Source organism: Acanthopagrus latus, chromosome 6 (assembly GCF_904848185.1).
Source record: "Acanthopagrus latus isolate v.2019 chromosome 6, fAcaLat1.1, whole genome shotgun sequence".
NCBI lineage: Eukaryota > Metazoa > Chordata > Actinopteri > Spariformes > Sparidae > Acanthopagrus > Acanthopagrus latus.
In genome coordinates, this window is record NC_051044.1 from 5,333,578 (window position 1) to 5,349,464 (window position 15,887).

The 15,887-nt window shown below is 40.6% G+C and overlaps 2 protein-coding genes across 4 annotated transcripts in view; one reads left to right on the plus strand and one right to left on the minus strand.

Moving 5' to 3' along the window:
• The window catches only part of gmppb (GDP-mannose pyrophosphorylase B), a 22,128-nt gene continuing 6,241 nt past the window's right edge, over positions 1-15,887 (plus strand). The window contains exons 1-14 of one of the 3 annotated variants that reach the window (XR_005075752.1): positions 1-154; positions 1,144-1,337; positions 1,455-1,535; positions 2,087-2,135; positions 2,522-2,664; positions 2,985-3,143; positions 3,405-3,483; positions 4,828-4,955; positions 5,039-5,221; positions 5,577-5,794; positions 7,864-7,898; positions 10,826-10,959; positions 11,464-11,569; positions 11,688-11,795. Coding sequence is in view for 1 of the 3 variants with exons in the window: in XM_037102314.1 (XP_036958209.1) it covers positions 1,209-1,337; positions 1,455-1,535; positions 2,087-2,135; positions 2,522-2,664; positions 2,985-3,143; positions 3,405-3,483; positions 4,828-4,955; positions 5,039-5,221; positions 5,577-5,708 (1,083 nt within the window). In the remaining 2 variants the exon portion in view is untranslated. Of the gene's footprint in view, positions 155-1,143; positions 1,338-1,454; positions 1,536-2,086; positions 2,136-2,521; positions 2,665-2,984; positions 3,144-3,404; positions 3,484-4,827; positions 4,956-5,038; positions 5,222-5,576; positions 7,821-7,863; positions 7,899-10,825; positions 10,960-11,463; positions 11,589-11,687; positions 11,796-15,887 lie in introns of those variants that run through there. The other 2 variants (XR_005075753.1, XM_037102314.1) reach the window with 2 other exon arrangements.
• Positions 13,322-15,474, minus strand: LOC119021800 (tripartite motif-containing protein 35-like). The gene has a single exon (XM_037102309.1). The coding sequence runs from the start codon at positions 15,439-15,441 to the stop codon at positions 14,014-14,016; it is 1,428 nt and encodes a 475-aa protein (XP_036958204.1). The 5' UTR covers positions 15,442-15,474; the 3' UTR covers positions 13,322-14,013.

Here is a 15,887-nt window from a genome sequence, read left to right on the forward strand (position 1 = left end):
TACCGGATGCGTCCTTTGTCCCGCTGTCCCACTTGACGCTGAGCGGCTGAACAGGAAACTAAACAATGAACGAGGATTTGAACGATCTTACGTGTCATTCCCAGAGTTTCACTGATTCAGAGACCTCCTGGAGACTTTTGGTGAACACATTCCTGTAAGTCTGCTTCCTTGTTATCCATTTCCTCACAGACTAAAGCCAGGAGCGGGATGTCATGTTAGTTAGCAGACTTTAATTGACTGCCGCATCGCTAAATTAATAAGAGAGCAGTGAGTTAGCTAGCTTAGCTAACGTGAGTTAGCTACAATCACTGTAAGTTCATTTGTGTCACAGTTCAGAACATGAGCACAGACTGTACTTATCTCTTGTCTCGTAACTTACAATGTAGACTTAATCATGTTTATATGTAAACTGTTGCAGTTTCTACGGTGGATAAAGTACTGTATCACTGTGTGGCTAACATGGCTAAATTAGCTGCTGGAGATGTGCCCAAAATAGTGCCTGCTTTAGTCTGGGGTTCTCCCTCTCTGTGCTCTCGTTTTATCGCCTGTGAATGTGGTTGTTTTGTTGACACCACACAGAAACTAAATTAAGACATGATCGCCACCATGAGAGGACAACTAGAGTGAATGAAGGACACGGTTTCAGATTAAAATTCTGGTGTGAGAAGTCAGGTCATTATTTTGTCAAAGTTATAGAGGCTTATATTATCTAAGTCGTTCAAACCGCGCTGTGTGTTTGAAACTATATTAAGATTCAACATGGGTTTTCCTTTGTCCGAAATTGCGTATTGGAGTACAGGTTTAACAGGTTTTACAGTGTGGTAATCCAGTTTATTGACTTCAGTGGATGCTAGTTGACAGATGAGCAGGTAAACAACTTCCTGTAGGTCATCTCAGGAGCGCCTCTGTCAGGCCAAAATATGAACTTGGCACATAACATATTGATGGACTGACTTTATAAATTAATGGAAAAAACTAAATAAGTAAATGAGGGATGAAATATGATAATCGTGCCCCCTGAAGAAGGGTTGAGGTGAACAAATGTCCCATGATCTTTTGGGTTTCCGAGTCATGAACAGGCACATAGATTATATCATCTATCACAGAAACACAGTCACTGTTAATCTCCTTTCTCCTGTTCAGGCTTCTTGTTGTCTCTCATTAATGAGCTGTGGTCGCCTTGGTAACGGTTGCTAACAGCAGGAAGCATGAAGGCCTTGATCCTGGTCGGAGGGTACGGGACGCGGCTGCGACCGCTCACCCTGAGCGTCCCCAAACCGCTGGTGGAGTTCTGCAACAAACCCATCCTGCTGCACCAGGTGGAGGCGCTGGTAAAGGTACGTCGAAGGTGGGGTTCACGTGGAGTTAGTGAGCCAGCTGCTGTCCCGTCGTCACAGTGAGAAGTTTTGATATCCAACACATCTGTACAGCTGACGTTCTCTGTCTGTGCACAGGCCGGGGTGGACCATGTGGTTCTGGCTGTGAGCTACATGTCAGAGCTGCTGGAGAGAGAGATGAGAGTCCAGGAGGAGAGGGTATGCAAACAAACCATTACGCTGACACACTGTTACTGCTGTGAAACACATCAGTGCTCACACAACACACTATAAATGGGTTTAATCGAGTACACGACCAGATCAGCAGTTCTGTCCAATTCACACAAATCCCCCAAAATCCCCAGTGGTGTCGAGTCACGCAGGTAGTATTTGTCTGTTGAGTGGAAGGGCTGCAGCTAACAATGATTGTCATAATCATTTAATTTTCACAATTAATATTTTAGTCTATGAATTATCAAAATCTGGAAAAAAGTCTCATCACAGTTCCACAGAGCCCAAAGTCACATTTTCAGATTTTTCAGTTAATTTTTTTCCATAAACAGTCCAAAACCAGAAGACTGATTATTTACGGTCATGTAATCATAATCGGAGTATCACTGAATTGTTTTAGCTTGTTAAAATGGTTAATCAGACCCCCTGACCATGTGTTCATAAACATTTTCATTTGCTCAGATGTACTTTTAATAATACAGAACTTATTATTGTGCTCAGTCTGCAGTATCCTAAATGTTTCACCGTTTTCTCCTCAGCTTGGGATTCGTATCTCTCTGTCTCATGAGAAGGAGCCTCTGGGGACGGGTGAGTTTCTCTTCACTACAGACAAATCCAGACAGACATGAAACTACCTCGGTACTACAGTGATGTGCTTTTTAAACCTATCCAGTGTCTGAAATAGTAAAAGACTAGAAGAACTGCGAGACCACCAAATGTACTATATTCTTCTAACACAGAATAATTTTTTTATGAAACATAACAGTTTTGTTGGATATTCAAAGATATGGATAGAAAAAAGAGCTTGATTTTACTTATTTAAGCTCATCTGGTGCATCATATACCTGACAAATAATGAAACTGATGCAGAAACTCTGTATTTTTAATACTGAATTAATGTCCAACTGTAGTATTTTTGACTGACTTTGATATAATTGATAATGACAAATGAACATGTGCTTGTTTGTGTGCAGCGGGGCCCCTGGCTTTGGCTCGAGAGCTGCTGAACATCGACAACGAGCCGTTCTTTGTCCTCAACTCGGACGTCATCTGTGATTTCCCCTTCAAAGACATGCTGCAGTTCCACCGCAACCACGGCAAGGAGGGAACCATCGTGGTGAGAGACGCAGACACTACAATGTGTTTTTTAAGTCAGATTCTGGCCATTTCCAGCTGTGCCAGACAACTGTGAGAGAGGAGAGGTGAAATCTTGGCCATCAGTCCAAAACGAACAAAACAGATGTTTCAGAGTTTTAGAGACGAAGAACAGAAGAGGATCATTTTATCCAGACAATCTTGATTTTACAATTCCACAAAGTCCCATTACAAAACTATGATTATGGACATTTATTTAGTCCAAGCTGAGTCTTACCTTGGGTTTTTTGGCAGAGTTTTGGTGTGATATTGACTGTTCAAGGCTGCTGTGTGTTTGTTAAGGTAACGCGTGTGGAGGAGCCCTCTAAATACGGCGTGGTGGTGTTTGAGTCAGACAGCGGCATTATACATCGGTTCGTTGAGAAACCTCAAGTTTTCGTCTCCAACAAGATCAATGCCGGCATGTACATCTTCAATCCCAGCATGCTCAGCAGGATCCAGGTGAGTCTTAGACACACACACACACACACACACACACACACACACACACACGCACACACATAAAGCCTTGTAAGTTTTGCAGTAAAGTGAAAGTGCAGTCGGAGTTTAAAAACGCCACCATAAGACTGCGCTCTTTAATGAACTCTTTGTTAACTGTTAAGTATTTTGATATAGTTACATTCATATCTAATGTAAATATTGATATATAGTGCTGCCAGTTAATTGTATGTTTGTGACACTTATGTGTTTGTGTTTGTGCAGCTGAGACCAACATCCATAGAGAAAGAGATATTTCCCGTCATGGCACAAGAGGGACATCTGTACGCGATGGAGCTACAGGGTAACTTATTACTACAACTTATTCATGGCTGCGTTATCATGTCATCTGCCATCAGACAGTGTTTTGTCAGAAAGGTTAATAAAAAGAGCACTCAGAGAGTCAAGACAGGTGGTAAACAAACAGTTTATCTAAACCACTTTAGAGTGACTTTGTTTGCTAATATAATCTCTAACTGTTCAGAGGAACTGCACTAACTGCAGTTAGTACGGAAAGTTGAAGCAGGAAGTGCATCTGTAAACTGTGATGGATGTTTATAACACACTGTTTGGGTCATAATTTTGACTGTTTGATTTGCTTAAGTTTCTTGACCTGTTGGACTATATGAGAACTTACCACCAGCAGCTGGCTAACTGAGTCTCCACTTGTTAACCAAAAAATGATCTTACACTTGAGTGTATGTACAGGTTAAACCTACAGGACAAATCATGTTTTACTCAGAGAGTTTTGGAGGTGCTAAAACCAACAGGGGGATTATTCTTTTTTATGTTTAGCTATATTAGCAGGCTGCTGGTAATCACCTCATATTTAGCACAACGATATGAAAGTCGTATCAATAGTCTAATCTAACAAGAAAGCAAATTAGTAAATTTCCCAAAATGTCAAACTCATCCTTGAATGATGTAACTTTGTCCCCTGTGATTTATTTTATTTATGTATTCATACAATTGTGACATGATAATGAAGTATATCATAGGGAGTTGACCTGTGTGCTTACTCTGGTCTCACAGCTTACAGCTCTACCAGACGTAAGTGTTTGGGCTTTCCTGCACATCAGAACTTATGTCGTTTTGGAGAGGAATCGTTTGTAGAGAAGCACCGATACCAACAAAACATGGCCGACATCCGCAAATGAGCTTGATTCTGTGTTATTCAGATAAAAAGATGAGAAGATCGCAGCCAACCTTGAGTCAAATCAAACTGGAATTGGTGCATCTCTCAATCTTCATCCCTCTCTGGGAGCGATCAGCTTTGTGTGAAACAGCTGAAACATGTAGCTGAGCAGTTAAACCTCCCTCCTCCCCATGCTGTAGGCCCGGCAGGCTGAGTGCTCCTAGTCTCTGGTCCAGGTCGTAGTGGCCTTGTTTCCCTCAGTAACTCTGGTGAAACACTGAGCAGCTCCCAGCTCAGGGAACAATTGAAAATATCTCAGTAAATTCATCAGAAGTCCTTGACCTGTCTTGTGACTTAATGCTTCAGTTCCTCACCTGTTGTAGATCAAAAGGAAACTCTTAGTTTTGTGTCCTTGTTTCCATGGTAACTAATTGCTTTCCCTGTCTGTATTTCTTTATATTGTTTGTCTGCTTGTCTATTTGTCTGTTTGTCTGCCTGTCCGTCTGTCTGCAGGATTCTGGATGGACATCGGTCAGCCTAAAGACTTCCTGACAGGGATGTGCATGTACCTTCAGTCGCTACGACAACACGCTCCCGAGAGGCTACACACGGGACCTGGTTTCCTAGGCAACGTTCTGGTGGTGAGTTTAGTTCATTGCCGCTACATTTCAGATAACGAACTCACGCTCGATAATAATCCCCCTGTTCTCGCTTTCCTCTGCAGGACCCGACCGCGCAGATTGGGGAGAACTGCACCATCGGCCCCAATGTCACCATCGGTGCTGGCGTGGTTGTGGAGGACGGCGTGAGGATAAAACGCTGCACGGTACTGAAGGGAGCGCGGGTTCGATCACACTCCTGGCTGGAGAGCTGCATCGTGGGGTGGAGCTCCTCTGTTGGCCAGTGGGTGAGTAAAGGAAACCAACCGTGTCTGAGTAACTGAATCTGACAGTGTGAATGGAACTGAAGACATTAGCACTGACAGTGAAAGCAGAGATGTTTGGGTTAATCAAAGCCAGCAACTGCTCCTCCGAAGGGTGAAGAAAGCCTTTGTAAATGTAAAGGTTATTCACTCTCACTGCAGCTGTTTTAAGATGTAAACCAAGTGTAAAAAGTATTAGGCATGTTATTTGATTCCAGCCAACATTTTGAGCCCTGTGTGAATCTACTGGTCCCCTCCTACTTTTTTATTAAAGGAACAGTTGTGTTAAGATTGTAGTCAGGCGTGTTGACGGTTTGTCTTTCTTTACCTGCGTCATCAGGTTCGTATGGAGAACGTGACGGTGTTGGGTGAGGATGTGATTGTGAACGACGAGCTTTACCTGAACGGTGCCAACGTCCTGCCTCACAAATCCATCAACGAATCGGTCCCAGAGCCACGAATCATCATGTAACATCGTGTGGAGCAAAAAGAAAAAAAGAAAAAAACCTTTTATATGAACTCAACTGAACACCCAAACTGTGCCAGAGAAAGAGAGCGGTGAGAGAGGAGAGGAAAAAAAGAACAAAATAATGTTATTTTTCACTTATTTTAATTAGTTTGAACTCGTTTTTAGCCCTGCTTGGCTGCACCGTCCATCAATCAGAAATGATGAGCCTATGATTTGTAAAAAAGCAGCCCGGCCCACCGGACAGGTTTATAACACTAGTTTCCTGAATATGGTGGATGATAAATGTCTCTGCTTTAATGGAGAAAAGGTGAAGGGTGGGGTTGATATACCTGGGCTGGTTGTCTGTCAGAAGGTGGAGGGTCTAATGTGAAGTGTATTTAAGGGGAAAGCGGGTTAGAGAGCGCTGCGAACACTGCTGTTTAGATTCACTATGCATTTCCATTTCCTGGACAGGTGCAGAGTATCAGTGAACAGGTACTGAAGGATCATACTACATCTGCTGTAGCAGAGACTGTAATCAGGACGGATGGCACTGAGAATAATGTCCTGAATTATTAACCAAAATGCAGTATCGGTTACAGTCAAAGCTGCATTAATAGAAAACTTGTTGTCCTCTTTTGGGGGGCAGCAGAACAACACAACGCTGTAAACACCTAACACCTTATAAAGTTGTTATGGCGAATGTTTTAGCAAAGAGCTGCTTATTCACACATGCAGCTGACACACAGGAACATCATCATCCAACTCATGTCTGTGTCCACCTGATGAATGTAATTTGATCCATTTTTTATAAAAAGGAATGATTAGTTCAGGTTAAATCAGCTGTAGAGTGGAAGTCTCTATGCCTCGGTAAACTTTACATGTTTTTATGCTCTTTCTGTTTGTCATAAAAAATGATGCCAAACTGGTTACCGCTGTAGCAGGCTTTTTATAACAAACTGCAGTACTTTTCAGTTTGTTTAGAGAGATCTGCGTCAGGCTGCATCTGGAATATTCTACTCAAAGTACCATAACCTCGCCTATAAATCTTGGTTTTTGGTGACCTCCAGTGGTTTAACCTCTCACCCTGCGGCAGTGACGTACAGTTTGTCACAAAATAAGTTGAATTTATTTTTCTGATTCATACAAAAAGACTCGACTAGTGTGACTAAAAGTGTGAAGTTCTTCCTGAGGCTTGCACCGGAGTTACGGTCAAATATTAATCTTCTGTACGGTGGCCATTTTATGACATTTATGCACCCAGTTTGAGCTGTACGTTCTCATCTCAACTATACATGATTTACCTACTGCTAGCATATTAACATGCAGCTATTAGGTGTTTACATGCTGATGTTATCATGTGACATTTAGTATATTAGCATGTCATTTTAACATTCATCTCAAAATAAGTATACTGTTGTAAACTGAGCTGTTGAACAAGTTGAAAATTAGACTTGTTAGTGACATTAAATGTCCAAAGAATCAAAACTCAGAAGGACCACCAAGGTCACTGAGTTTCATCCTTCAGGGACTTTTAACATCTGAACCAAATTTCATGGTAATTCTTAGATGGCTGGTAAGATATTCTTTAGACTGACTAAAATTGTTGAATTTAACAACAGATATTTTGAATTAGCTGCATTTGTGAAGTTAAAGGGAAAAGTCTGCTGAACATTGATTTCACTCTTCACACTCAAAAGACAACCGCAAAGTATCCACGTCTCTTGATTTGTGTTTTCCTTGCACTAAAAGGGTCATTTAAACATTTAAAAAGGGGCAAAGTTAAATCAATTGACGCCTGCTACTATGAAATACATCGATAAACGTATACAGTTGATGGGCTCTGAAGCTTTCTATGTTTTTGTCACCTCAGATGCACAAATGTGTTGATGTGTCTTCTACGTGTGACTTGTCGTTACTGACCATGAACACATGCAGCAGGTTGATGTCTGTCTGTCTGTCTGTCCTGATAATCGACTAAACTGATCTCTGAACAGAATGCAGCGGGTCCATGTTGTTATGCAGTTAGTGATAACCAGTATTTGAACATGTTAACTTGGACTGTGTCTGAATGAATGAAGTCAAATCTTGTAATGAAGTCTTTTTTTAAGAGAATAATATAATCTACTGACCATATTCTCGTTTCGTCTCTTTGGTGTATGTTGAATGGTCCCTCCAGTGACTTTACACATGGAGATCAGGTCACAAATCATGGTAAGTACTGTGAAAACGGTTGTATGATGTTGTCTGTAGCTCTTTAGGAGAAAGTAACCCCGATGATGCAAAAGTGGAGTCATCAGGGTCATGTCATTATCTTACGTTTGTGTTTGAGACCACAAACATACAACAGAAAATATGTGGCAAACTGGAGGGGTGGAGTTTGTAAGATGTTCATGTTCACCTGAACAGTGGGTCAAATTAAAGCACTTCCAAGGTGCATTATGGGAAATGTAGGATTAAGTGAGTTTTACCAAGATTAGGATAAAAAATATGTTTTTTTTTTAGGTGCAATACTAACTGGAGCATTACGAATGTAATCACAATGGACAGTTGTTCTAAAGTAGAATTTTAAATTCAGTGTGTGTCTTTTTGCAGTTGTATGTAATGTGCGTAGTTCATTTGTCTGCATCTTTCACTCTTGGTAATGTGATAGTTAGTTCTTCCTGTATGAAACGTTTTAGATTGAACATGAATTTCACACAGTTTTTATCGCAATATGAAAAGATGAATGAGGTAAAGCTATGAAACATGAACAAACAGCATTAAATTAGGATGTGGAGATATAAAGCTTACAAATATTCTCAAAACCATGAGAGACATTTTGCATTTTCCTCACAATATGAGTGACTAATATAGAGTGCTTTGTAATATATTATTCTCAAATACTGCACATTTTAATCTTAATATTAAAACTTGCTGTTTATAATATAATAACTTTACTGTTTAAACATTAAAATGCTTTCTTGTTTGACTTTATTCTCAAAGATTATGATCCCTTAAAAAAAATCTATCTTTTTTATTTTAATACCTCAACATAGTAGTACTATAAATTGCATATGAAGTCAACTATCTGAAACCATTTCAGTATTATTCTTTATTGGTTTTAGAATCATGGTAAAGGTAATTAATCAGGACACAATCAGTAAGATACCTTTTCCAAAAAATGTTTACGCTTCCCATACATAGTAATTTATGAGTCCAAAGTTATTCACAATTAAAGAAAGTAATTACTTTGTTAACATAATAACTGAAAGTACAGGATGATAAAAAAAAAAAAACTGACCTAAAAAAAGAATTTATCAGGATTTTAATACAATGAATCCCCAATGACAATATAAAACTAGAGCTTTACTAATATACATATATCACCAGGCTGACATAATGTTACAGATAATATGAGGATATATTGATACTGATGTGTGTAAAAACAGCTCAGTCGCCGGAAAAAAATAGGCATTTCAAGTTTTATGCAAACCACAATTCAGAGAATATAAAGATATACATTACATTTTCACATTTCACAGTATCATGACAACATTTCCACAAAATATGTCTCATTTAATTAAAGCTGTTGTCAGAGTTAGTTATGTGAGGAGTGGTAATTAAACAAGAGGCCACTGTTTGAGCTTGTGTCTCAACATTTAAGTGAAACCGTCACAACATAATTTTAAGGGTCGTATTTTTTGATGAGTCACGACCGTTTGTAGCCGTTTGGCGACAGAATCAGGTGAGCAAACTTAAAACTTGATCTTAACTTGAACCAATTGTTTGTTTGTTTGTTTTTTGTGCCTAGAGTTAAATCTCACCAGCCCATAAGACCTAATGCTGTCGCGACACATTTCTATAAAATAAGTTATGTCACGTTCAGAGTTAAAATTAACTGACTTTAAGGAGGTAAGAGGAGAAAGTGTCCGAGCGCTAGCTTAGCAACAGTTGCTAGCTTAGCGGGAGACCGTTGTTCGAACAACCGTCTTAACATTTGTTAGCGTATATTTTGCAAAGCGGACATTTTTCAGTGGTGTTAGCTGCAACAAATCAGGATATTTTTGATTAGACGGGATCATTTTTAGCCGGGTTTGTGGCCACAGAAGCAGAGAAGCTAAAACCTAACCAAGTGTTTTTTTGTGCCTAATCCGCACCAGACCACAATCTCAGTGTTGTCAAAGCATTATAGTGAAAAGTGATCAGAAAGTGAAGTAGTCTTTCAACAATGGTATGGTTGTAGGTTTGCAGAACTGCGGTATTTATTCTAGCATATTTGGTTGCTAAACAAAAAAGTGAGACATTGTCGTAATTATATGGTTTAAAATATACACGTTATTTACAATGATTTTATTTTTGAACTGTATAACGTCCTGCTATCTAGTCCTAGGCTGGTAACTGTGCATCTTGATCTTTAATTAGCAGATTTGAGAGATTTTCATCAAAATGTCGATTTATGTTATGGAGGTTTTTTTTATTATCTGTTGTTCTACATGCATAGATGACATAACCTCATCATCTTATTCAAAGTAAGAAGTAAAACAATATAAGTCACAAAATCAAAAGCCTTTTTTTTTTCATTGAACTCTATCAGTACATTTTTTGACAGCACTAATGATCAGAAATTCACAACATCTTTCATCAATTTTCCTGAAACTCTGACACCTAACCCTAACACATAGCATCTAGCTAAGATTAGAAAGTAGACCAGAAGCCTGTCGGCACTGTCTGCTCTTCTGTTTTTACAGAGGGCGTCACTGATAATATCTTCATTGGCAGTTTATTCCGGGTTCCAATGTATGGAAACAGGCTGTCAGTGAAAGTGTGTTTGAAGGTGTGTATGTGTGTGTTAGTATCAAGATCATAGAACGACAGTTTTCCTTTGTCAAAGTCCAGGTGAACTCTGATCCTCTGGAGGTTCTTTACTGCGAGAACCTTGTGTGGTAGTGGTGGGGAGGCAGCTGTGGGTATTCCATCAAGGTTCACAATTTCCCAGTATCCAGTCAGTATTTGTCCCTTTCTCCGGACAGACTCACTTATGACACCTACGATCCATAATGCATCATTACTAACCTCAACATCCCAGTCATGAGTCCCTGATTTAAAGGCCTCAGAGCCGAGGACACGGGGCTGCATTTCTATCCTCTCTGGGTTTTCAGGAAGCTTCAGTGTGTTTTCCCATCTAACACTGGTGAGATCTTCAGACACGATGAGTTCTGGGTTGGCTGTGTTTGGATCCAGAATCACAGGAGTGTAGGAGACCATTTCCTTCATCTTGTTCCAGATGTTGAAGGTCAGGTTGCCCAGGTGTTTGGACACGTCTATCAGAGCTCCTGAGTCCAGCTGTGGATCATCCAACAGGGGGCGCTGCTGGACTCTTTCCACTGCAGCCTTGTAGTTCTGCAGGAATGAGACATCTTCAGCTCTCAGTTCCTTCTCTGTGGCTCTGATTGTGTCTGACAGATCTGCTATCTCTCTGCTCAGAGGCTCAATCTTCTTCTTCATCATCTGACTCTTCTGCTTCTCTTCCTCCCTCAGAGCAGTGATCCTTGCCTCCTCTTCCTCTTGTAGAAACTGATGAATCTTCTTAAACTGCTCTCTAATCTGATTCTCTGTGTGTCGGGCCTGGACCTTAATGTGTTCTGCTGTTTGATCAAAGTTTCCTTTAACTTGTTCAAAGCACTTCAGTTTGTCTTGTAAGGGCTTCAGGGATTCCTGGAGCTTCTCTTTGTGATCCTTTGCAGCTTCATCGATGGGACTGAATCCGTGGTTCTTGTGTGTTTTTGAATCTCTACAGATGACACACACTGGCTCCTGATGTATCAGACAGAAGAGTTTGAGTTTCTCACCGTGCAGACTGCAGACAGACTCAGACTCTGCTGAAGCTCTCTGGTCTCTCTCCTGTAAGAAGGTCTCACACAGGTTCTTTAATGCCAGGTTTCGAGGTGGATCACTTAACAAAGATATTTCCTTACAAACTGGACACTTGTTTATTTGTTTCTCTCTCCACCATGTCTGCAGACAGTCTTTACAGAAGCTGTGGCTGCATGACAAAACAACAGGATTTTTGAAGATGTCATGGCAGACTGGACAAGAAAGATCCTTTTCTGGTTTAGAAGACATTTGAAGGTGAAAACAATGAAGGCAGACAGGGATGACGGCAAGTAAAGTTGAACGTTTTACTTTCACTTTGTGTTGTAGCTCCTCTGAATCTTCTGTTTATGATGTGAAGTCAGCAGCAGGTTGAAGTACAGTATTCCAATAATCCAAGTATTTCTTCTTTCGTACCAGCCTTGTTGTGGAGTTTGGTCTCGTTTGTGAATATTGAAAATTCTCCCCACAAATTGTTCCAGTGCCGTATGACGCACGTTGTTTGATGTTCACACATTTCTGGAACAATGAACACACATAGCTCACACACCCATAAGGTGCATGAGACCACACCTTATGTGCAGGTGTTTTTCCAGAAGTTGGCCAGGCCTAAAATCTGATATCATCACTCTAAAGTGAGAAGCAGGGTGTTAGTTCAAAGAGTAGTGTTGTGTTGATTGAGTATTGTAATATTTGGTCCCATTCTGTGGTGTTCTGATTGGTATGTAAGAAACAGTGGGACAATGTAATGTTAGTAATTAAAGTGTAAAAGAAACAGTTGAATAGTGCTATTCCAATGTGTGTGTGTGTGTGTGTGTGTGTGTGTGTGTGTGTGTGTGTGTGTGTGTGTGCACGCACATGTCCGTGTGTGTGCAACATACCTGATGCCACCCCTACATAAATCATTGCCCCACTTGGGCCACCACAGTCTATAAAGTCTGGACTCCCCTGCTTCTGTGAACATGTGTTTTATAAACATGTTGGCAAAAGCACATTTTAGTGAACTGGTGTGACTGAGCCTAGTTGTTTCACCACCTGAATCCTCCCTGCCAACACCAACAACAAGGAGTGACAGTCAAACCGGTCCCGTAACATTGACTGTGGTGGTTCTGGAGTGGTTACTGTTTGTGTGTTATAACTTTCTCTGTCACATCATAAACACTTATTTAGTTATCTTTACATTACTTTAACATTTAATTTGGGTGAAACAGCGGTCACATGGGATGAGACGGTCTGTAAATGTCTTTCATTCTGTGGAGTCAAACACGATATTTGGCAGCTTGTGGAAATACACCTACACATGACGTGTGGTCTCATGCTTCTCACGAATGTGTGCGCTATGTGGGTTCATAACCCACAGATGTGAATATCAAATAATGTGCGTCATACAGCACTGCTGCGATTTGTGGTCAGTGTTTTCAATATTCACAATTCACTTCTCTAGTTCCACACATGAAGATCAGTTTCCTGCTCATGTTTAGTTGTTCTCAGGCTGTGAAAGCAGTTGTATGATGTCGTCTGCTTCTGGAGGAGAACATCACGCGGATGATGTCACAGTGATGTCATCAGCATCTCAGATTGAGTTTGGAGACTAAAAATGTACAACAGAAATCTCTTCCAAACTCTATTTGTGGAGTCTGAAAGATGTTCATGTTACAGGCAGGGAGGGTCTGATGAAATAAGCTACTGAGTTGCATTTTGGGAAATGTAGGATGTAGGAAATGTTTTCAGAGATTTTACAACATTAGGGACTAAAATTCAATGAAATCAGTAGATAATCTGAAATCACTTAATTTGTATTCTTTATTGGTTTTAGAATTAAAAGTGAATCATCAGAACACAATCAGTGATGCACCGTTTACATTCATAAAACTCAGCCGTATCCCACACACACTAACTTACAGTGGTTCAAAATGAATTATTACAGTTATGTAAATAATAATATTATTTACAAAGACTTTAATTTTTTTAACTGTATAATGTCCCGCTATGTAGTCTTATATATATGCTGCAAGGTATATATCTTGTTCTTTAATTACACATTTAACAGGTTGATTTCTGGTGTTATTCTGTACTCTCATTATTTTGAATTCAAGCATCATTATCAACATCAAATATTCAGAATCATTATATGCACACATGATTTCACCTGAGCATCATGTTCAAAGTACAAACATATTAGACACAGGAAAACAATATAAGTCACACAATCAGAAGCATTTTTTTTTCATTGAACATCATCAGTACATTTTTTGACAGAGCTAATGATCAGAAATTCACAACATGGTTCAGTAATGTTCCTGAAACTCTGACACTATACAGATACAGATATTTGTTTCTAATCTGTAGACACACAGAGAGGCTAAAGTTTTGTAATGACCCTAAGAACTTGTATTATCACTGATATGCCAAATGATGACATTTCTGAGTCAGCTTATCTCACCTGAAAATAATAACACATAGAATCTAGCTTAGACTAGAAAGTAGACCAGAAGCCTGTCGGCACTGTCTGCTGTTCCATTTGAACAGAGAGAGTCACTGGTAATATCTTCATTGGCAGTTTATCCAGGGGAGCAATGTATGGAAACAGCCTGTCAGTGAAAGTGTGTTTGAAGGTGTGTATGTGTGTGTTAGTATCAAGATCATAGAACGACAGTTTTCCTTTGTCAAAGTCCAGGTGAACTCTGATCCTCTGGAGGTTCTTTACTGGGAGAACTTTATCTGGAAGTGGTGGAGACACAGCTATGTATTTTCCATTCTGGTTCACAATTTCCCAGAATCCAGTCAGTATTCGTCCCTTTCTCCAGACAGACTCCCTTAAGACACCAAGGCCCCAAAATGCATCATTAATAATCTCAACATCCCAGTCATGAGTCCCTGAGTTAAAGGCCTCAGAGCCGAGGACAAAGGGGTGCATTTGAATCCTCTCTGGGTTTTTAGGAAGTTTCAGTTTCTGTCCACGTGTCACACTGGTGAGATCTTGAGACATGATGAGTTCTGGGTTGGCTGTGTTTAGATCCAGAATCACAGGAGTGTAGGAGACCATCTCCTTCATCTTGTTCCAGATGTTGAAGGTCAGGTTGCCCAGGTGTTTGGCCACGTCTATCAGAGCTCCTGAGTCCAGCTGTGGATCATCCAGCAGGGGGCGCTGCTGGACTCTTTTCACTGCAGCCTTGTAGTTCTGCAGGAATGAGACATCTTCAGCTCTCAGTTCCTTCTCTGTGGCTCTGATTGTGTCTGACAGATCTGCTATCTCTCTGCTCAGAGGCTCAATCTTCTTCTTCATCATCTGACTCTTCTGCTTCTCTTCCTCCCTCAGAGCAGTGATCCTGCCCTCCTCTTCCTCTTGTAGAAACTGATGAAGCTTCTTAAACTGCTCTCTAATCTGATTCTCTGTGTGTTGGGCCTGGACCTTAATGTGTTCTGCTGTTTGATCAAAGTTTGCTTTAACTTGTTCAAAGCACTTCAGTTTGTCCTGTAAGGGCTTCAGGGATCCCAGGAGCTCATCTTTGTGATCCTGTGCAGCTTCATCAATGGGACTGAATCTGTGGTTCTTGTGTGTTTTTGAGTCTCTGCAGACGAGACACACTGGCTGCTGATGGTCCAGACAGAAGAGTTTGAGTTTCTCACCATGCAGACTGCAGACAGACTCAGACACTGCTGATGCTTTCTGTTCTTTCCTGTGTAAGAAGGCCTCACACAGGTTCTTTAATGCCAGGTTGCAAGGTGGATCACTCACTGAAGATATCTCCTTACAATCCGGACACTTGTGTGTTGGTTTGTCTCTCCATGATGACTGCAGACAGCCTTTACAGAAGCTGTGGCTGCATGACAAAACAACCGGATCTTTAAAGATGTCCTCGCAGACCGGACAAGAAAGATCCTTTTCTGACTGAGAAGACATTTGAAGGTGAAAACAATGAAGGCAGACAGGAACGACGGCAAGTCCAGTTGAACGTTTTACTTTCCCCCCTTTGTGTCGTAGCTCCTCTGCAACTTCTGTTTATGATGTGAAATCAGCAGCACAGTGAAGTACAGTATTCCAATAATCCCAGTGTTTCTTCCTTTGGGCAGCCTTGTTGTGGAGTTTGGTCTGGTTTGTGAAGGTCTGTGGAATGAGGAACACATAACGCCCACACACACCTGATGTGCAGGGGCATGTCCAGACGTTGGCCCTGCTGGCATTTGCCAACGTTAAAATCTGTTTGCATTATTCTGAAGTGAGAGGCAGGTTGTTAGTCTGAAGAGTAGTTTTAATTGGGTATTGTGATTTTCTTTTGTAAGAAAGCCTTATACTTACAGGGTTTGATGAAATACGCAATTGAGTTGCATTTTTTGGAAATGTAGGAT

Coding starts and splice junctions, on each gene's coding strand:
- LOC119021800 (XM_037102309.1), bottom strand. CDS start 15,441: ATGTCTTCTCAGTCAGAAAAGGATCTTTCTTGTCCGGTCTGCGAGGAC.